General features: G+C 34.3%; 1 protein-coding gene across 7 annotated transcripts in view; it reads left to right on the top strand.

Annotated features, from left to right (window-relative positions):
- NBEA (neurobeachin) overlaps positions 1-22,423 on the top strand; it is a 661,793-nt gene that overhangs the window by 335,962 nt on the left and 303,408 nt on the right. For all 7 annotated transcript variants that reach the window (XM_074330026.1, XM_074330024.1, XM_074330023.1 and 4 more), the window contains 2 exons: positions 3,952-4,016; positions 21,924-22,032. In XM_074330026.1, the coding sequence (XP_074186127.1) occupies positions 3,952-4,016; positions 21,924-22,032 (174 nt within the window). The remainder of the gene's footprint in view (positions 1-3,951; positions 4,017-21,923; positions 22,033-22,423) is intronic.

Raw genomic sequence — 22,423 nt, 5'->3', positions numbered from 1 at the left:
CTTGGTTCTTTCCCACCTCTTGAGTACTTGGTGGGTTTACACTCCCTTGCTCCAGTGAGCTGAGACTTGGTTATGTGACTTTCTCTGACCTATGAAATGTGAGAAGTTACTTCTGGGCAGAAGCTACAGGAACCAGTGATGCTTAAACCCAGCGAGGGTGACGATAAAGAGCAGGAAACACAGGCAATGGACATGGGACTTGTGGAAGAAATAACCTTTACTTTTTAAGCCTGAGATTTGGGCACTGTCACAACATAATCTTACTCTCCTGTTTAGTATACTCCCTCAAGACCAACAGTAGGTTCTTAAAAGAAGAGGGTGAAAAATAAATGTTTATGCATGTGTGAAAAAATAACTCTTCTATCGTCATATGTTTTTGATAGTTTGGCTGGATATTGTGTTTGACTATTACGTTCCTCAATTTTATTTTCCTACCTTCCAGTTTTGATGTTGAGAAGTCCAGTGTCATTCTGATTCTTGATTCTTGATACAAACTTTTTTTCCCCCCCTGTTAGTCTTTTCCTGGTGTTGTAAAAATTTTTGATAGTGTGTCTTGCTGGGGATTTTGTGTCATATATTTAATTACTAGGGAAAATTTTGAATTTCTTAGATAATGTCCACTTGTCCACGTTCTGTGTTCCCTCTTTCTACAATTCCTGCTCAATGGATGTTGGCATTTCAACAGAGGATTCTCCAATTTCCTTATTTCTTTATCTTTTTTGTTGCATCTCATTATCTTTCCTATTTTCTTAGCGATATTTTCAGCTTTGTTTTTTAAGCCTTCTGGTTGTTGTTTTTTTTGTTTATAATATCTTCACATATCATATATGGATATAAACTGTATCATGGTGTTATTTTTCTTGTTGCTTCACTATCTCTCATTTTTCAGGTTTTCTTTTTTGTTATATTTTTGTTATTGTTATTCTAGGTCTCCCTTTTCTACTCTTTTCTTGGTCTATATCTTTCATGTCAGGTTTCCAGCAGGACTCTAGGTAATGACTTCAAAGATGGTATTAGTAGCTCAGACACCAGTTCATCTGCCAGCTCGAGCACCAGCTCTAGCACCTGTAGAGCTAGAGGCAGCTCAGGCACTAGCTCCTAGGTGGGTTTCATAGCTAGATCCAGCACCAGCTCTCATACCAGCGTTGGAACTAGGGCACCATCTTCATCATGGGAACTGGAGCTATAGCCAGTCCAGCTCCATAACTTGCCTCCCCTTCCCTAGGAATGGTATCTTTTGTTTGTTTTTTAGTTTTGTTTTATGTTTAATATTCTTTGTGGTTTACTACATTTTAATTTTACAATTCACATACAAGATAATTTAACATCTTAAATCATTAAAAAATAAAATGATATTAGTGATTAAAGGGTCCTGTATCTTTTTTTTATTCTGAGCCAACATGTATACTAGATTATTTTCTTTTGAATAATACTATAGTATTTTGCTTCTCTTCTTAAATTTTGGTAGGCCTTTTCTTGTCCCTTCCAGCTGTTTCTCTTTCTAATCTTAAAAATGTGAACGACTCTCAAGAATCAGTCTTCTGATCTTCTTCCTGTTTATTCTTCTTTGGACACTTGGCCTAATTCTGTGTCTTAATCAATATTTCTATGTGAATAATTCCAAATTCTGCATTCCTTTTCAATATGCCATCCTCAGTCTAAATTCAACAAATATAAACTGAAGGCAACCTTATGATTTTTCCCCAAATGTTTACCCTTCAGTATCTTTATACTAATATTACCATTCTCCATGTCATCCATATTAAAAAGTTAATAACCTTATTTGACTCAACTCTTCTACTTTAGCCCTTAAATCCAATTTCTCATCCATAACCATCTCTTCTTTGTCTCTTAATTTTCAATACCCGATTCGATATACTAGTTTAAGTCCTTTTGTCTCTCTCCTGAAAAGACATAAAAAACAATCTCCTATTATTTCCTCATGTTCAAAATGGCAAATTACTCTTCTAAAACAGTAATTTATTGAATGAAGTCTTGTAGTCATACACTTTCATTGGCTTTTTCATCCTTTAAGCTCTAACATCCTCAGCTTAGCTCAGACTTATTTCTACTGTTCTTCTATCAAAGATTGCAAGTGAGCATCTCATGGGCTGAAGGCACCTCACAGATATTTATCGTATGATCCGAACAGTTTTTAAAATATTTTACTCTGTGATCTTTTAGACACAATATAATTTGGGGTGTGTATGTAATACCTGAATATACACATTGCAAAATATCTTCTTAAAAATCCTATTCATATTAGAATTTTATACTGACAAAGAGCATTGATGTACAAACAACATCATAAAGCAAATCATGTTTAAGAAATTGTCTGTAAGAATATATTCTTCACAGATACATGGTTCTTGTTACGGAAGAATCAGGTTTTCTTTAGGCTAATATCACAATATATGTCAAGTATTCCTGATAAATCGGCACATTTTGTGGGATATTGGTTTGCAGGAAATATAAAATATATAATGGTAATATGCAAAATATGTGAGGATGGTAGTATTAGGTTGGTGCAAAAGTAATAGCGATTTTTACAATTATTTTTAACCTTTTAAACCACAATTACTTTTGCACCAACCTAATCATTTTTGCCAAAGTGAAGGAAACCACTGCTCTATTATTGTTTTTAACAGAAATGATTTGAAAGTTTTAATAATCTCTAAAAAATTCAGCAGCGATCTTGTCATTTTTACAAATTTTAGTTAAAGGTTGTGGTAGCTCAAACACAATGGCTTTGCTAAAAATTGAGTCATTTAGTCCTTTTTAAGAGCATTACTGGCCCCAGGCTACACATCTCTTTTCCTGAGTTGTTGATTCTCTCTCCTGGGGAAATGTGGATCCATGATATGTCCTTCTAGAATTCGTCACAAATTTACTTGGAGCAGAGAATATTTACATAACAAATACTTACATTTGAGGACCACATTTACTCCCAGCCTGTGTGTAAAGCTTTAAAGTGGAATGTGATCAGGAGTAGAAGGAAGGGTTGGTGTAGAGGCTGTGCTTTTTGTGAAGCTGAATTCACAGGCAGGGAACTGACCACCTCTGTGTGGCCACCACTTTAATAGTAAAATCATGGAGGAAAAAAATTTAGGTGAGTGACCTGAGTGATCACTAAGAATTTTTTATAAAAGTGTATTAGGAATGTATTTATAGAACTACTGAAAAGGATATAATTTTTAATCCAAAGAAATTTACCAGCTATATTTAAAAAAGACCAAAAATTGACATCACTAGGATAGACCAATAACAAAAAAATTGTTTAAAGCATATTCTAAATATGTCAGGAAGAATATAAAATAAGCAATATACTTTTCTAATCCAAAATACTATGTAACAATCACTTATATTCATAAGGATGAAACTATGGAACTGCCGGACAAATATGTTCTAATATAATCAGCAAATAAAGATTACATGTGGATATAGTTTTAATATTAAGGTTTCTTTTTTTACAGCTTTCCAAATAATTTAGTATTAAAATACGTTTTTTTCTATGTGCTTTTCAATCATCTGACTGCATATATAACTCCAATATTTCATTTCCAAGTCAATCTAAATATGTTGATTATATTTCTAATTTTCATTTTACAATCTCAGTGAAAATTTTCTACATCAGGGTCTAAAATTTTCTATCCCAAATGTTTCCCATCTTTGAATTACTATTAGTCATTTGGTCTCTTGGAAGGAAGGGAGCTTTTTGCTGAGAACCCTCTGTACCTGTGATCTTACTTTCTACCTCAGTCAGCATCAAGCCGGAAATTGGAAATTCAAAAGCACCATCTAAACTGACTTATACAGTAATATTTGTTAAAAGCAGTTTTTAAAAGATTTAAAAATAACATCACATAGAAGTTATTAATAGCATCAGTATGATCCTGTTACTTTCGTTTGCATGCTCCTTTTTCTGACACTTTGTTTGGTTTCTCCTTTTAGGAATGGCAAAATTCTATTCAGAAGAATGCAGGACTTGCATTTATTGAACTCATCAATGAAGGAAGGTAATTAATTTTACAGTTTTCAGACAACTAGTCTGTACATTTTATTCCACTGGGCAACTGCTCTTTCCTACCATCTGTTCCAAAAATGTGTAAGAAAATGTATTTGAATTAAATAATTTATCGCACAGGTATAGAAACTTTGAAGGAACAAAGTTCAAAGTGTCAAACATATTTTTTTGGGGGGTGGAAGCATGTATGAAATAAAGAGATAAACTTTAGAAGGTTTTTGCGAGATTCGAGCCACATCTTCCTGAGTAGTAAAGTTGTTTTACACAGATCAAGTGAACCCAATCTGCAGCCCCATCTGCCACCCCATCTGTTTCAGAACCATGCTCCGTGTGCACTCCCTCTGCCTATCTCGGCTCATGTAAAATACTTTTCTCTGAACATGTCATGCTATCTGGTATCCAGCTGAAAATGTGAGGGATATTAAATATAGGAAGTATAACAATCTGGTTAGGAATTTATATATACCATTGGTAAAATGATGCTTGAAGTTATTATGTTTGAGCCCATTATTGTATTTTTCACTTTATTATAAACAGTTGTTCACTATGATTTTCCAGTACTTTATTGGCAGTGGATACATTAAGACAGATGTAACTGTCATCATTTTGACACGTACAGCTTCCATCAGCCACAGACCTGCATCCTTTACAACTTGAGTTTCTTCTATATTATAATAATGACTAAATATTTGACATCTATTGTTTATATTTGAAACAAGATTTAATTAAATTGATAAGAAAATAATGCTCACTGTATATAAAACTTACCTTTATCAAGGGAGGAGTCATGAAAGAATATTTTACAACATATTCCTTGAAAATTAGTTTATATAGGTATAAAAATACTTTTTAAAATATAGCTTAAATATAGGTTAGTATTATTGGTTTTTTGTCTATCAATGTATTACATTCTGAGAAACAGCTTCTGTTCTTATAACAATTCACCTTATTGTATATTTCTCATTTAGATGGTCCATGATTGAATTATTTTTAGTCATAATAATACTATAAAAATTAAATTTTGTTTTCTCTGCAAAGCAAAAGGTGCAGGAAAATACCACTGTTATTTCATAACAAATATTTTTACATAATAATATGCTCTAGGTTTTGTAATACTTTATTATTGTAAGAATTGATAATAATTATTATCAATCTTCAGGTTATGAAAAATAGAAAGAAGTTTTGCCTAGGCTACTCATTGTCATATCAGTTAAAGAACTCTCTCAAATCACATACATGCTAATTTAGCTAATTTGTTTCAACTGTGAAGTAATAAATAAAAATTATCTTATCATCAGTAAGTTTCTGAACTTAACAGAATTGAACCTCCAACACTTAAAATTATAGTTACTGTCTTAAAAAGGGAGAAGTGTGGAAATGTTGCTAATATTAGAGGTTTTTAGCTTTTGATACTGCTTTATTGTTCAATGGTAGAGTATTTTGTATTGTTTTAGGAAAGGGGTTAGAATTATGGAAAGAGTTATAATTTTGTTTAAATTTCAAACCATGTAAACCTCCAAAATGTTCACCACGTTCCTTGCGCCATTCTAGATTTGTGTTTCTATTTTTACTACCAAGTTTTCCTCCAATAAAGATGGTTTGGGAACAAAAATTGAAATATGAGTAGCTATAACTATACAGGAACAGATCACGTAGAGCAAATGCCTGTTTAGCACCTGCTACATTCCAACCACTATGATAGGAGCTGGGAATAGAGAAGTGAATAAGACAAACAGTAGACTGGCCCATAAAATAATACAAGGGTGCTGTGATACAGGTGGTATAGGTATTAATGTCAGCATAAGGCAAGGCACTTAACCTAGTCTGGAGGGGTGCGTTTTCTGGGTGGTGGGGTTATAATGGTTTTCAAAAAGTGTATCCAAGCAAAGCAAATACAGTGGAGCAAAAATAGTCCTTTCAACAAATGGTACTGGGACAGCAACATTCACATGTGAACAATAACTCTAGACACAGGCCTTATACCTTCACAAAACAAAATAGCTAAAAGTGGATCACAGACCTAAATGTAAAATACAAAACTATCAAACTCCTAGAAGGTAACATTGGAGAAAATCTAGATGACCTTGGCTTTGGTGACGACCTTCTATGTACAGTACCAAAGGCATGATGCGTGAAAGAAAGAATTGATAAGCTGAACTTCATTAAAATTAAAAAATTCTGCTTTATGAAAGACAGTGTCAAGAATGAGAAGACAAACCGTGGACTATGAGAAAGTATTTGCAAAAGACACATCTGAGAAAGGACTTACTTAAAATATACAAAGAACTTTTAAAACTCAACAATAAAAAAACAAACAATCTGGTTAAAAAAATGGTCGAAAGACCTTAACAGACACCTCACCAAAGAAGATACACAGATAGAAATAGCATAGGAAAAGATGCTCCACATCATATGGCATCAGGGAAATGCAAATGAAAACAATGAGATACCCTACACACCTATCAGAATGGCCCAAACCCAGAACACTGACAGCACTAAATGCTGGTGAGGATGTGGAGCAACAGGAACGCTCATCCATTGCTGGTGGGAGCACAAAAGGGCACAGCCAGTTTGAAAGATAGGTTTGTGGCTTCTTACAAAACTAAACTTATTCTTGCCATACAATACAGCAATTGCATTCCTGTCTACCCAAAGGAGTTGAACACTTATGTCCAGATAAAAACCTGCACATAGATGTTTATAGCCACTTTATTCATGATTGCCAAAACTTGGACACATCCAGGACATACTTCAGTGGGTGAATGGATAAATAAACACCCATTCATTCATGTGATATATCCAGAAAATGGAATATTTATTATTTAATGCTAAAAAAGAAATGAGCTATCAATCCATGAAAAGACATGGAGGAACCTTAATTGCATATTGCTAAATGAAAAAAGCCAATCTGAAAAGGCTAATACTCTGTGATTTCAAAAATATGACATTCTGGAAAAGGGAAAACAATGGAGATAGTGCTTGCCAGGGTGTGAGGGGAGGGAGGGATGCATAGGCAGAGCACAGAATTTTAGAGCTGTGAATCTGTTCTGCATGAGACTACGGTAGTGGATACATATTCTTATGTATTTGTCCAGCCCACACACAGACAACACCAACTGTGAGCCCTGCCCTAGTGCAGACTGTGGACTCTGGGTGGTGATGCCGTATTATTGTGGGTACATCATCTGTAACAAATATACCCCTCTAGTGGTAATGCGGGGAGGGGGAGAGGAGGGTATCTGGGAAATCTGTCTTCTGCTCAAGTTTACTGTGAACTTAAATCATTTTAAAAAATAGTCCACTAGAAAAACATGGAGGGGGTTTCCTAAAAAATTTAAAAAACTTACATCCAAACATGCCATCTTAGCTGGAAACTGTTTTCAGGCAGCCAGCAGGTACGCAATTGCATGTTGTGTGCTAGCCACTGAGAGGCCAGGTCATTCCTCATGGCAGGGATCATTGGCAAGGGTCGAGCCAGGAAGGAGTTTGTCAGCTGCGCTAAGGTGCCTGGGGTGTAGTTGATGATGTTTAGGCATAACCTGAGTGTGGCGAATGGATGTCAGGGCCTCAAGACTGGAAGAGAGGTACCAATCTGAGGTTTCAGTAATCCTATTGCAGATGATGATATCAGAAACTGACAAATAGTGGCTATCAGGATGGAAGAAGTCAACAAATTTGATGAATCTTTCAGAAATTAAATCAATAGAATTGCTGATAGACTGGATGGGAAGAGGGGAAAGAAGGAATCAAAGATCACTTGATTGCTAGCTTTAGTAACTGGATGGTTTATAGTACAAACATAGTTTACTTAGAACAATATGGAAGGAGGAGCACAGCTTGGGTGAGAGATGTTTTCACTTGGTGACACTGAATTTGTAGCGTCTGTGCAATGTCCAAATGGAATTGTTGAATAGGCATCCTGGAATTTGGGTCTCTAGCTCTCCAAATGATACAGCTACAATGGAAATTTAGTTTTAGGAGTTATCTGCTTATGTGGCAAGTGGTAGGTAAGGATACGGGTGTGATGCTCGGGGTAGGGGGGTGTCGAGTGAGCACAGAACCTGGGACCACGCTTGTAACTCAATTTCTGCTGGAATCCTCTTTCCTCACATCTTTACACAATTCGTTGTTTACCCTCATTCAGGAATCAGCTTGAATGTCACCTCTCAGAGACTCCCTTGACCATCTTGTTGATTTTCACTCTTCTATCACAGGACTCTATTTTAACATTTAATAATATCTCAAATTATATTGTCTCTCTTCCTCACTAAAATGTACTTTTCCTAAGAACTCATCTTATTTGCTGATATCTCCTTGGTTTCTGGAATAATACCTCGCACGTAGTTTGCAATCACAAATATTTATTGAAGGAATGAAGAAAACAATGGTTTCGTAGAATGAGGATAAATGAATAGTCAACAAGAGGATTTTTAAGTTAGGATCAAAGGAGCCTCTAGATTCAGTGACAAGAGGGTCGTGTGGATTTCACCCAGACTTACCCTGGAGAGCACCTGTGTCCTAACGATGCCTGGTACAGACCCAGGCCCTGCTCTGTGGGAGCTTACAATCTAGTGGGGACAGCTGTCTTTCTCCTTAAGTTATTTAAGCAATAAATGTACCAAAGGGCAAGCAGAGGGCGCTATGGGAGCCAATAAAGAGGGAAGTAGTTTTTGAGAAAGTGGTGACTTAGAGTATTGGGGACAGAGCCAAGTTGTTTTGAGCTGAAGAGTGGGAGATGAGTATAGACAGTAAGTACACACAACTATAAGTTTGAACAAGAAGGGAAAACAAAACAGGGTGGTTGCTGGAGGTGGATAAGGTTTCTTATTGGAGGTGGGAATTTTTTAGAAGGAAGGACTTGAGTCTTTTTAAATGCTGATGGAAAGAAGTCAGTATGGTAGGAAGGCAAGAAGTAAAGTTTCTACTCTATTGAAAGAGTCAAATCTCTGAGGGGCGAGACTGAGGTCCAGGGACTGGCCTTTTGTAGAAGAACATTGAGAAAAGAGGAACATTTGTGACAACATGGATGGATCTTGAGAGAGTAATGCTGAGCGAAACAAGTCAGACAGAAAAAGCAGAGAACCATGTGATTTCATTGATATGTGGTATATAAACCAAAAACAACAAAATAACAAGACAAACAAATGAGAAACAGAAACTCATAGACACAGACAATAGTTTAGTGGTTACCAGAGGGTAAGGGGGGCGGGGGGTGGGGGGTGGGAGATGAGGGTAAGGGGGATCGAATATATGGTGATGGAAGGAGAACTGACTCTGGGTGATGAACACACAATGGGATTTATAGATGATGTAATACAGAATTGTACACCTGAAATCTATGTAATTTTACTAACAATTGTCACCCCAATAAATTTAATAAAATAAAATTAAAAAAAAAAAAAGACAATACAAAAAAAAAAGAGAAAAGATGCAGACAGTACATTTTTGTCAGGATTCAGAGGGGTTCTTTCATGATGCCTTCTATTTTCTATATGAAGTGTCAGATAGGGCCATTTATCGAGAATGAAGGAAATTTGGGGAGTTGGGCCTCATATTTGAGAAGATCAAATAATATTGGACTTAGCCACTATAGAAAAATAAGGAAGAATAAAAAAACTAAGGAAACCTAAGAGACTTGCCAGAATGTTTGGGGAACAGAACTGAGGTTTCTGTCTTTGATATTATAATGTTTTCCCCAGTGGTCCACAGCATTAAAGAGATGTGCATTTGCTTTAAGACATTCACTTCTCTTTAATGAAAATAGTCTCTTCACCGAGTACCAACCCCTCCCCATTCCTAATCCAGATTAGGTGCCTTTGCCTTCCTATGTTCTCGTAGTACCTTCCATTTCCCCCTGAGTTATACTTCCCATACATAGTGTTGGTGCTTATTTATTTGTAGTGTATTTTTATGGCTATTTCTGCAGTGCCTATTATAATACAAAGCATATGTATGTTATTTGTACCAAATTCAAATGTCAGTTCTGCTATTGATAAACTGTTAGACTCTAGGCATGTAACATAATCTCCCTCTGACCCTGTTCCACAGCTGTAGAATAGTGTAACACCTTTCTTGCTCAGTTTCTCTGAAGGTTGGAAATAATATATATGGCATTTACTACAACTGCTGTAATACAGGCATTAAAAAAATGGAAGGTTTTTATTAGGTTGGTGTACAAGTAATTATGGGTTTTGCAATTAATTTTTACCTTTTAAACCGCAATTACTTGTGCACCAAACTAATGTTTGGTTATTACTTAGTATAGGTATTTAGAATTTTGCCCACTCCCACCTTTAGTTTGGTTCATTTCCTTTCAGTTTAGACCTTTCTCTTTCATAAATTTGAACTGGGAGTTCCAGGTCAAAAAATACCATATTTAGGTAGTTGGGATGCAGTTACAGTAAAGGCACGTTGCTCTGTTTATCTGGCTTCTATTTTTTTGATGCGTACTATGTGCTAGGCACAAATTAGATTCTTTACACATGTTTGTATCTCATTTGCCTGGACATAGAGTTTTTTTTTGTGTTTTTTTTTAACTTTTTCTAATAGTTTAAAGTGAAACACAAAAAACACTTTCTCTTTGTTGTTAAAATATGTCTTTAATTTGTCCTTGTGGGAATGAAGATAAAAATCTTTAAGTGGAAATTGTTATGAATGTTTATCCTACTTAACAGCTACACTCGTGAATATAATTCATCAATCATAGCTGGAGAAAGCGATTGTGCAGTTGTCTACAATTAACAGGACAAAAACAGTTGATGAATGTGCAGCTGAATTAAAATACTCCCTAGGACAGGCTGAAATTATAAACTGGATCATTTAAAGGAAAATAACAAAGGATCTTTATAATTAAAACAAAGCAAGGTTAATGGGATGTAAAATTGCCTATAATATCTTGGCAATAATAATTGGATTTTAAATTATTAAACTATGAATTGAACTATAAAGCAAATAAAAAAGACTTTTTAAAATTATGTAATTTGAGTGATCTTTTGAAATAAATTAATCATTTGCCTAAAATAAACCTTTATCGCTTTTTGGAAAGCATATAGGATATATTTTATGGATATTCATAAAAAGCCGGGATTTTTTTTGTTTGTTTCGTGTCTTTGACTTGGTAAAAACTCTATTTACAAAAACAGTTTTGTATTCTAAAACTGTAAGATAAGAAACTTTTTCTCAGCATTGAGATTCTGGTTTACTGTTGAACCAAAAATCCCTGGAAACTCCTCGAAAACAGGAGTTCCCTCTCTATATTTTTTTCATGTAGAACATAATCTGTACCTTTTTCTTAGTTCTCTGTTATTTATTTTACACATGTAATAAGTTATTAAACATACTGAATTTTTTAAATGAATAAGGTGAAAAAAACATCTGTGCTTTTACAAAATTAATTGTGTGTCTTAAATATTATTGCTAATTTATAGACTTTAGATATTAATGATAAATGAAAAATGTTATTTACCTAAAACTAAGATGAGCAACTCCCGTTTAATAATGGCTAGATTTCAAGTAATAGGGAAATACATTTCAGAATTTAGTGATCATAAATTTCATTTGAATTACATGTTTTTACACTTTAAACCATATTTAAACTATATATGCATATGCATGTGTATTGAGTTTTTTTCTCTTCTGTGAATAACTTTAAATGTGCTTTTTTCTAGGCACCGTTATTTTAACATTGGTGAGAGTTAAATATTGAAAAACAAAAAAAGGGTTGAATATCCTATTTGGGATATATTTATGTCTGTGCCATATTCTCCTGTTGTTTTTTTGTTTTTTGTTTTTAATTTATTTCCTAGGGACATAACTTTTGTATTGTTGTTCTTAGCTTACTTATTTCAAGCAAATGCTTGTCAAGATTCAGGTGATCTATGTCTTTATTAGAAAACATTGATTTCATTTTCATTCCATTCTGACATAACTAGAATCAACTTGGCAACAGAGGATACTAGAGTTAGCCTTTGCGTTTGTGACTGGTATTTTGTGTAAATAGCAGATACAGGCTGTGGGAATGGTTATGCCAACATGAAGGTATGTTGTGTATGGCCAAGTCCAAGGATACACTAAAGATGAGAGGTGAAGGAATAGGATGAGCAAGCCACATAAGACAAGAATATAGTCATGGCCTGGGCCATAGATTTTAGTTTAGGAACTCTAACCAAGGGGCCAGGGAAATGGAAGCATTGAGTTATAAGCTGATCACTTGCCATACTGGTAAAGTAAGAACACATAGACGATTTCTATTCCTCGGTTGTGTTGTACAGAGCAACATTCGAGAAATCAATACTTGTATAACTTGTCTGTTGTAAAGAGTCACAGTTCAATGCTAGACAAGGATTAAGAAAAAGTTATTACTGTTTTCTAATTACAGAGGTAGTATAATACCTTTACAGACACTACTGAAGTTTTAAGCATCTACATAATTACTTTATATTTGAAAAAACAAGCCTGAATAAATAGTTATAAAATACACATCAAGTGGTTTAGATTTACTAGTGATACAAATACATTTTACATGTGCTTTTCATCTCCAGCTAACTTATAATTGAGAAGTTAGGGGTTACATACTGACAAAAATAAAGTTCAGAATGTCATAGTATATAATAAATAAAAGTACAAATAAATGATAGAAAAGTTGCAATGACTTGAGAGGAAGGAACTATCCCTGTGGAGAATAATCACTGGAGAGGGCTTCTCTTAGGAGATAGGACCTAAGCAAGTACAGGCACATGGTGAGGGATGAGAGAAAGAAACCAGTCTTTGTTTTATTTGTGAAACTAAGGTTTCAGACAACAGAAAATACCTTTATGTCCTTCATTATTTAACAAAACAAGTGGGATATAATTTTATTTGTAAAAGCCATAATCTCTGTCTTTGAGCTTTATATTATTTAACTAGTCAGCAGTTTTCCTGACTTTGAAGTAAGGACCAGTACTTTACTTGATTATTAATGCTAATAGGGTTTATAATATTTTTTCTATATCATAGTATGTGAAATATATTTTGAAAAAGCATTACTCATGCTTATAAAATAGACTTCAAAGCAATTCGTTATATCAAAGCCTAGTTTTTTTTGTTGTTGTTTTTTCTAGCAAAATGTAAGAAAACAATGGACTTAACTTAGGAGGCAGAGTCAATGTTAAAAAGAGAATTTAAATATTTCTACCAAACACTTAAGGAAGAAATAATACCAGTTATGCTCAACCTCTTCCTGAATAGGAATAGACAATACTTTACAGCTCACTTTATGAGACCTCATCATCCTAATAATAACACCAAAGACATTATAAGACATGAAATTACAGACCAATGTCCACCATAAGTATAGGTAAAATAACCCTTAATAAAATTTGGCAATCAAATTCAGCAACATATGAAAAGGATTACATCATGAGCAAGAGGCATTTATCCCAAGAATTCAAAGTTGGTTTACTGTTCAAAAATATCCATGAATGAAATACACCATATCTACACAACAAAAATGAAAATAATATATATCATTTTTCAATAGATGTAGTGAAAGAATTTTAAAAATTCAACATCTATTCATGACATAATTGTCAGTAAACTAGAAATTAAACTCCCTTGGTGTGATAAATGGTATCTACAAAAACGTGTAGCTAACATTCTTCTCAATGGTGAAAGACTAAATGCTTTTCCCCTAGATCAAAAACAAGGCGAGGATGTTCTCACTCACCACTTGTATTCAACATTGGGCCGGGCTGGAGGTCTTACCCAGTTCAATTAGGAAACTGGAAAATTCTCAGATGTCTAAAAAAATGGTAGTAGAACTAATAAGTGAATTTGGCAAAGTCATAGGATATAAGATCAATATTCAAAAATTAATTATAGTAACATATTTCTATGTGAAATATTGGGCATTTAAATAAAAAATAAAACCACTATAATTGTATCAAAAACGAAATGCTTAAGGGATGTACTAAATAAAATATGTGAAAAATCTGTGCAATAAAAACTACAAAATGTTTCTGTGAAAAATTTAAAGGTAAGTAAATACTGAAATATACTGTGCTCATGGATCAGAAGACCTAACATGGTTAAGGCTTTAGTTCTCCCCAAACTGATCTGTAGAGTCAGATCTAATCAAAATTCCAGCAGGTTTTTTTGGTTTGGGTAGAAATTAAAAAGTAATTTTCAAATGTATGTGAAAATACAACAGACTTTTGATGACCAAAACAAATTGAAAAAGAATAGAGTTGGAAGATTATTGTAAAGATAGATGGATCAATGGAAGGGAGGAAAGAACATCTTATAACTCAATAATAAAAAGAAAAACTATTCAATTCAAATTGAGCAAACTATTTGAACAGATGCTGCACCAAAGAAAATATACAAATGACCAATCAGCACATGAAAAGATGCTCCACATCATTATTCACCTGGGAAATTTAACTTTAAACCACAGATAGCAATATGTACTGTAACGGATATAATTAAATAGATTGGTGATACTAAGTATTGCTGAGCGTGTGAAACCACTAGAATACTGGTAACTTACTGGTGAGAGTGCAAAATAATACATATACCTGGAAAACAGTTAGTCAGCATCTTAAAAGCCTACACATACAGTTAACATTTGACTCAATACTTTCAGGCCTAAATATTTTCCCAAGAGAAATAAATATAGGTCCACATTAAGACAGATATGAATGTTCATAGCAGCTTTACTTGTAAGAACCAAGACTGGAAATAACCCAAATGTTCATTAGCAGGTAAATGGATAAACTAATTATGATGTATCATTACATAGAATACTACTCAGCAATAAGAAGGTCTGAGCTACTGATGCACATGATGTCTGTGAAACTTGAAAGGGTTGTTTGAAGCTAAAGAAGTTAGACAGCAAAGCCATATTCTGTGACTCCATTTATGTGGCATTACATTTTAATAAACTTCCTAGAAGAAAACATAGCCAGTAAGTTCCTTGACATAGGTCTTGGCAATGATTTTTTGAATCTGACACTGAAAGCAAAAGGAAATATGAACAAGTGGGACTATATCATACTAAAAAGATTCTGCACAGCCAAAGAAGCCATCAATAGAAAGAAAAGGCAGCCTTCTGAATGGGAGAAAACATTTGCAAATCATATACTGATAAGGGGCTAATATGCAAAATATGTAAAGAATTCATGCAACTCAACAACAGAAACAAACAATTTGATCTAAAAATGGACAGAAGATCTGAATAGACGTTTTTCCAAAGAGATACACAGCTATCCAAGAGGTACCTGAAAAGATGATTTGCATTTCCCTAATCATCAGGGAAATGCAAATCAAAACCACAGTGAGATACCACCTCACACCTGTTAGAATGACTATCATCAAAAAGAGAAGAGATAACATGTTGTTGAGGATGTGGAGAAAAGGGAGTCCTTGTGCACTGTTGGTGGTAAATTGGTGCAGTCACTATGGGAAATAGTATGGAGTTTCTTCAGAATATTTTTGAGAAGAACTACCATATGATCCAGCTATTTTACTTCTCGGTATTTATCCGAAGAAAACAAATGCTAACTCAAAATGATAGCTGCACCCCCATATTCATTGCAGCATCATTTACTATAGCCAAGATATGTAAACAACCTAAATGTCCATTGATGGATGAATGGATAAAGAAAGTGTGGTGGTGGTAGTGGTGTGTGTGCGTATGTGTGAGTGTGTACACAATGGAATATTATTCAGCCATGAAAAGAATGAAATCTTGCCATTTGCAGCATCATGGATAGACCTTCTGAGAATTATGCTAAGTGAAATAAGTCTGACAAAAAAAGAAAAATAATGTATGATCTTTCTTAAATGTAGAATATAAAAAAGAAGAAAGCAATAAAACCAAGCTCATAGGTATGGGGAACAGATTAGTGGTTGCTGGAGGTTGGAGGTGGGTGAAGTGGGTGAAGAGCATCAAAAGATAAAAATGGAAAAAGAAAAGTTTGTTGAACATGTAGATGTTGTGGTCTCACCTGAAACCCATCGAATCAGACTCTAGGCAGGACTGAGACATCACCATTTGTCATGTGCCCTGCAAGTGGTCATGCTCTTCATTGTACACCAGAATTTGAGAACTGCGGGGCTTAATTCACTCATCTTAACAGCCATGTAAAGTTATCCCCATCTTTACCCATAACTCGCAACTTAAACATAATCATAATCTAACTCAGTTGTTGTCCATGCTGCTCTAAGTATAACTATTAAGTTCATTATAGATTAATGTAACAATCTGCTTTATATATTTGACATTAGGAGATTTATTTGAAGACACCAATGAAAGTATTTAGTATTTAAGAGAATAAGTATTTTTCATATATCTATATATATACATATATATGTGTGTGTGTATATATATATATACATACACACATACATACATATATATTTTCTAACAGCCCTATATGTAGATTTTTAAGTCTCTAGGGTCTGTTATTCCATCTTCCCTTCTTCACCACCAGTAGGACTCAGAACAGCTTCTACATAGACCACACTATACCCCAGTTTTCTAATCTTTGTATTTCACAGCTCTTAGAATTGAGTAAATTGAGTTATGCTTCAAAACACAAGAGTTTAATTAGTATCACAGTTCAAAACTGATAATGCAAATTACAAATCTAAGTTATGAATATGAAGAAATGCTTTGAAGCCCCACCACAGCCTTACATGGAGCTCCATATAACTAAGTATCACTTTCTGTCATCTGTTTTTTTCCCTCCTAATGAATATAAAGATAACCAATGTATCAGTGTGTACCTTTTAGAAAAGTGAGCTGCGATTTTTGTGTGTCAAAGACTTTACAAATAATCGCTCACATGCTCCTAACAACCATATGATGTAATTGTTTTCCCTCCGTAAAGGAAATGTACTTTGGGAATGCGGGAAAGTTAGTGTCAGATACTTCTCAGGGCAACAAGGCATTTGTTCTGTTTTCATCAGATGAAGACTTGTTGGTATTAAATTGAATCATGAACTAGTAGATCTCAAAGCTTGTAAATATTTTCCAAAGTAAAAATATTTTGAATTAAAATTTTTTAAAAATAAAAATTATAAGTTTTTCCAGATTTTTAAAAACTCTATTAAAGGACTATAGCACTGAAAGAAATCAAGCTTCCCCAATCCAGCCAGACTCTACCTTGCAGTGTCACCAGAAACTCTTATTCTTTCCTTTTGAGTGACACTGAGGTATTACACCTGCTCCTGCCCTGTGTGACCTCTTCACTTCCAATCAGCGTCTGTCTTCTTGACTAAGTAAATTGGAATCTTAAAATATAATCTTACAGTTTGGGCATTTACTCTTTCCTCCAGTATATAGGACCTCTGAAATAGTAATCAAGAAACTAAAACTCGGATACAGAGAAAATTGTTTGTCCAACTCATAATGCTATCAAAAGGCAGACCTTCAGTACAAACTAGTTCTGCCTTTTGTCCCCTCATTCATTTACTGATGATGGAAGACTAATTTGACCTCTCCCGTTGCCTTTTCTATTGATTTTTTTTCTTTCATCAAATTACAGAGGTTATTTATATTTAAAATTCAGGATCTCAGAATCTGCGCTCAAAGACAAGCAATTTAAATGACAGCAAACTGCATAAAACTATGTACTTCTAGAACATCAGCACTTGGCCTGCTGATGTCTATTCCACTGGAAATAGAATGCTTTGTTTTGTCTCCTGACTTCTTTCCTAAATCCATAGCGACCCTGTTTTTAGAACAGGAATGAATATGATTCCTGTTCTAGTTCCTTTGAAAAATAAACTTACAGTAGAAGCTGAAGACCACTTCATTCCTTTCCTGTGCTGTATAGATACTGTGAAGAGGAACATGTTCTGTAACAGATATTCCTAAGTTATGTCATATTTTTATTTTTATTTACCTTTTTATTTTCTGTGTTAAATGTGTCATAGAAGTTCATAGTGTTAAAAAACTGCCCTATTATGAAAAGCCAATTTGTTCTTTGCTCTCCTTCTAACATCCATTCAGTCATTTATCCATTTAGCCTTATAATATTGATGAGTCCATACTTTATGACAGGTACTGTGCAAATCATATTGGATACACAGGTGAATCAGCATTGTAACTTATTTAAAGAACCCCACAGTCTGAGAGACTTGTTCAAAAGAAAAGAAAGAAAAAAACACAAAAGCAATGCAATAAATATTGTAATTCCCAGAATGTTTGAGAAATTGTGAGATCTTTTGGCTCCATTGAGAGGAGGGAATGACAGAAATTGCAGGAAGAAGAAATGCCACAAATAAAGGTGAGGGATAGCATGACTCATTAACGGAACTGCAAAAGCTTTTCTAGAACATAGAATAAGTATGATCAAGTGGCTGCAGATAAGGCTGGAGAGAAGACAGACGTCTACATAAAATATGTTTGACTGTTATCTTGTCTATTGTAAGTATTGACTGAAGAAATTTAATTGTAAGTAACGCTAATGTTAAAGTGACAAATAATGTTGGAAGGGTGAAAGAACTGGAGGAGGCAGAAAATTCAGGGGGCTGTTGTAATCCAATGAGAGAGGATTGAGGCTTAAATTAAAGCAGTGTTAGTGGTATGAATAAACATATTAAAATATATTAAGGAGGTAAAATTGACAAAACTTGATGATTAACTTAGTATGGGATTATTTAAAAGTCACATTTCAATGGACTGCAAGTGAATAGGGACTTCTGTCAGAGCAGTATTTACTCAGTGATCTGAGGTTACCTTCTGCTGCCTTCAGATACTACATTCATTCAGATACGTACTGCATAGGGTATGATCTTTGAGGCAACATGGGTCTTATAAATGGTTTAGGAGTTCCCCAGGGCCACCCCTACACCCTATAAATTGGTGCCTCAAGGAGTAGGAATGCCCTGGCAGCATATGCCTAAATCAGCAGTGCTGTCGGGGTTTTAAACCTTAGGCCAGAAATTAAGTGAAGAATTTAGCCAGGGCTTTCAAGTTAAGCCAGCATCCTTAATTAGAGGCTGATATGTTTCTTCTGGGGCCTCCTTAATATCAGCAGAAATAAAAGCAAACATGTACCGACATTACGTCTTTTGGACTCCTGCAGATTAAAACCACAAATGATGTAACAATCAAAGATGACTAAGTCTATGAGATTGGAAGCCATTTTCAATAAGGAAAAACAAAAATTTAGATCTCCAACGATTGTGGTGATTAGAATGGTGAAATACGGAAAATAGGCACAAAGGTGAATGAATAAAAAGATCATCAAAATGAACAGGAAGATTTTGAAAACTGAAACTTGTAGAATTTAAAAAATATAATTTGGAAAAATCCATGTATTGATGATTCATCACATTAAACAAAGTTGGAGAGATTTAGTTACTTGAAACATATATTTTTTAAAATTTACTTAGAATGCAGAAAGAGAAAGATGAAAAATGAAAGCAGTTTTAAGAGATATGAAGTGGATCTAGAATGTTTAATTTACAAGTCACTAGAATTTAAAAAGCAAAGAATACAGAGTATATGAAATATTGTGAAAGATGATTCTTGTGAATATTTAAGAACTGATTGAAACCAAAACATGACTGTAGAAGTACGGGAATCAAAATGTGCCTCACTAGGATAAATAAAAAGAAACCCAGGCTAGATGCATGGTACTGGCATTGTAGAATACCAAAGATAAAGAAATAGAAATACCCATAAAGAAATAACAGGTATCCACAAAAAGAGAAATAGGTAAAGCAACTGAAATTACCTCATAGATTTGCACTTTCAGAAAAACTCAGATGGTCTTAAAGTTAACTTTCAAATATCCTTTGATTTTTTTAAATGCAGTAATTGCTTATTGTGAAAGAAAATATTTTAAAATATCTGAAAAGGGCTAATCATTGTTTTAATTAGCCAAATGAAAAGAATTAATGTTAGAATGTCCACAGAAGGATGGAAGAAATAAACATGATTAAAAGGTTTTACTTTAAAAAGTATTGTTGGCTAATAAAATTACAATAATTCTTTTAAAACTTAACGAACTGGGGCAAGGAACTTAATTTTTTCTGAGCTGTGGTTTCTTATTTTCAAAAATGAAAATAATCTATATCTCTGAGGATTCTTGTGAGGATAAAGTATTATGTGTAAACTATGTTATTACCTAGCTTTCAAACAGTTTGGTGATAGTTTTTATGGTCAGTATCATCATCATCATCGTGTGGTTTAAACCAACTACCATTTTTATTTTATTTTTTTTAATCTCTCATGAGTCTCATTTACTGGGCTCGGCTAAGCAATTCTTTTGCTCCATGTGGAGTTGTCTGGGGCTGTGGAACCTGAGAGGCTGGCTTTGTGCTGGGAGCTCGTCTAGGCCTGGGAGCCTGAGCATCTCTTTTCTTGAGTTTCTCCACATGCTGTGAGCTTCTCAGCATTGCTGAGCATTGAGAGAGTTCCAAGAAAGAAGGGCAAAAGCTGCAAGGCATCTTATGCCCTTGCATCGAAAATCACATAGCATCACTTCTGTTGTATTCTGTTGGTCATAGGAGGTCACCGAGCAGCCCTGAGGGGAGTGGAAAAAGACTCCTCTTTTTGATGGAGCGATGGCAAAATCACACTCCAGAAAAGCGTGTGGGATGGGAGTTACTGTTGCAGCCGTCTTTGGAAATAACCTCTGCCCGTGCTGTGTAGATATGAAAAGATCTTCAAGATATATTGCTAAGTGAGAAAAGCTAGGTAGAGACATCTGTATAATATACTAATATTAGTGTAACAAGGTAGTGAAAAACAATATATTTGTGTTTTCTTATGTATATTTTAAAAATCACTGAAAGTATGTAAGAAACCAATAGCAGTGGGTGCTTACTGAGGTTGGAAATCAGGCGGAAAGGGGATCTAGTGAAAGGCTTCTCACTGTGTATCTTAAGACACTTTAAAAAGAGAATTTGAATATATAAATAAGTAACTTTTCTTGTTAAAAAATGTTTGCTCCGTGTTTGCATTTTTTATTGAACTTCTTGGGGTGACCTTGGTTAATAAAATTGTATAAGTTTCAAGTGTACAATTCTAGAATATATCATCTATATATTGTGTGTTCATCACCAAAAGTAAAATGTCCTTCCGTCACCATACATTTGACCCCCTTTCCCTTCTTCTAGTTCCCTCCTCCCCCCTTACCCTCTGGTAACCACTAAACTGTTGTCTGTGTTCATGAGTTTGTGTCTCTTTGTCTTGTTCCTTTGTTGCTTTCAGTTTTATATCCCACATCTGAGTAAAGTCATATGGTTCTTGACTTTTTCTGTGGTTCGCAATTTATTTTGCTTAGCATGGTAATCTCAAGATCCATCCATGTGGTCACAGATGTTAGTTTTTCATTTTTTCTTATGGCTGAGTAATATTCCATTGTGTGTACGATGTACCACATCTTGTATTGGTGGTATAGTGGTGAGCATAGCTGCCTCCCTTGTTTGCATTTTTTAAAGTTCGTTTCACTGTAGTTCCATCTTAGAATTTAGAATCTTAGCATTTAAATAAATTTTAGATGCCATTTAGTCCTATTACCTGTATTAATTAAAGTAAGAATCCAGTCTATAGATTTCTTAATATATGGTCATCTAGCACTTGTGTGAAAATTTACTTCCAAGATAGTGAATTCTGTTGTTTCAACCATTTTAAAACATTCCATCAAAAATCATTTATTTTTATTGCATTGACTGAACTTTATTAAGTGAATGATTTGTTCACAAAACACTATATTTAATAGAGGCATTGCTGTAACAGTTTTATAGCATATTTCTATATGTCAAATACCATTGAATTATAATTTCAACTATATTAATTTTATAATGTAGCTTTGTCTGAAATTTATGCATAGTCTGATTATTGAAAAAATTGACTAACCAAAGCTTTTGAGAATAATAATTCCAAAGGTATTTTTCTTTTTAGGTTACTATGCCATGCTATGAAGGACCACATAGTTCGTGTTGCAAATGAAGCTGAATTTATTTTGAACAGACAGAGAGCCGAGGATGTACATAAACATGCAGAATTTGAGGTAAGGTTTGGGGAACAGATTAGAGTCTGCTTTTCTGTTATCAGCCAACTGTCACCGATGGTAACCTTACATTAAGAGAGTTTTTTTTTTAGAGGAAAATTTTACTGAAGGCATTTCAGTTCTTTAGCAAATGTCAAACCCAGAGCACTAGTTTATTTTCACCTCATTTACAACATGAAGAGATCCCTCCTGCCCTGTGACTAACCACTTGGTAACTGAAGAAATAAAATTTTATAAAGCAATTACTTTAGTAATTTTTAAGCTAGCAGAATTTATATACCATTAGCTATAGCTATATAAGCAGTTATATAAAGAAACTCAGTTTTGCCAAACACTCAGTAATTCATTATTTATTAAATACCCATCTTTAGAATGGCCATAGCTAATTATG

Source organism: Rhinolophus sinicus, linkage group LG04 (genome assembly GCF_036562045.2).
Source record: "Rhinolophus sinicus isolate RSC01 linkage group LG04, ASM3656204v1, whole genome shotgun sequence".
Classification (NCBI taxonomy): domain Eukaryota; kingdom Metazoa; phylum Chordata; class Mammalia; order Chiroptera; family Rhinolophidae; genus Rhinolophus; species Rhinolophus sinicus.
This window is presented reverse-complemented; position numbering and strand designations above follow the sequence as displayed.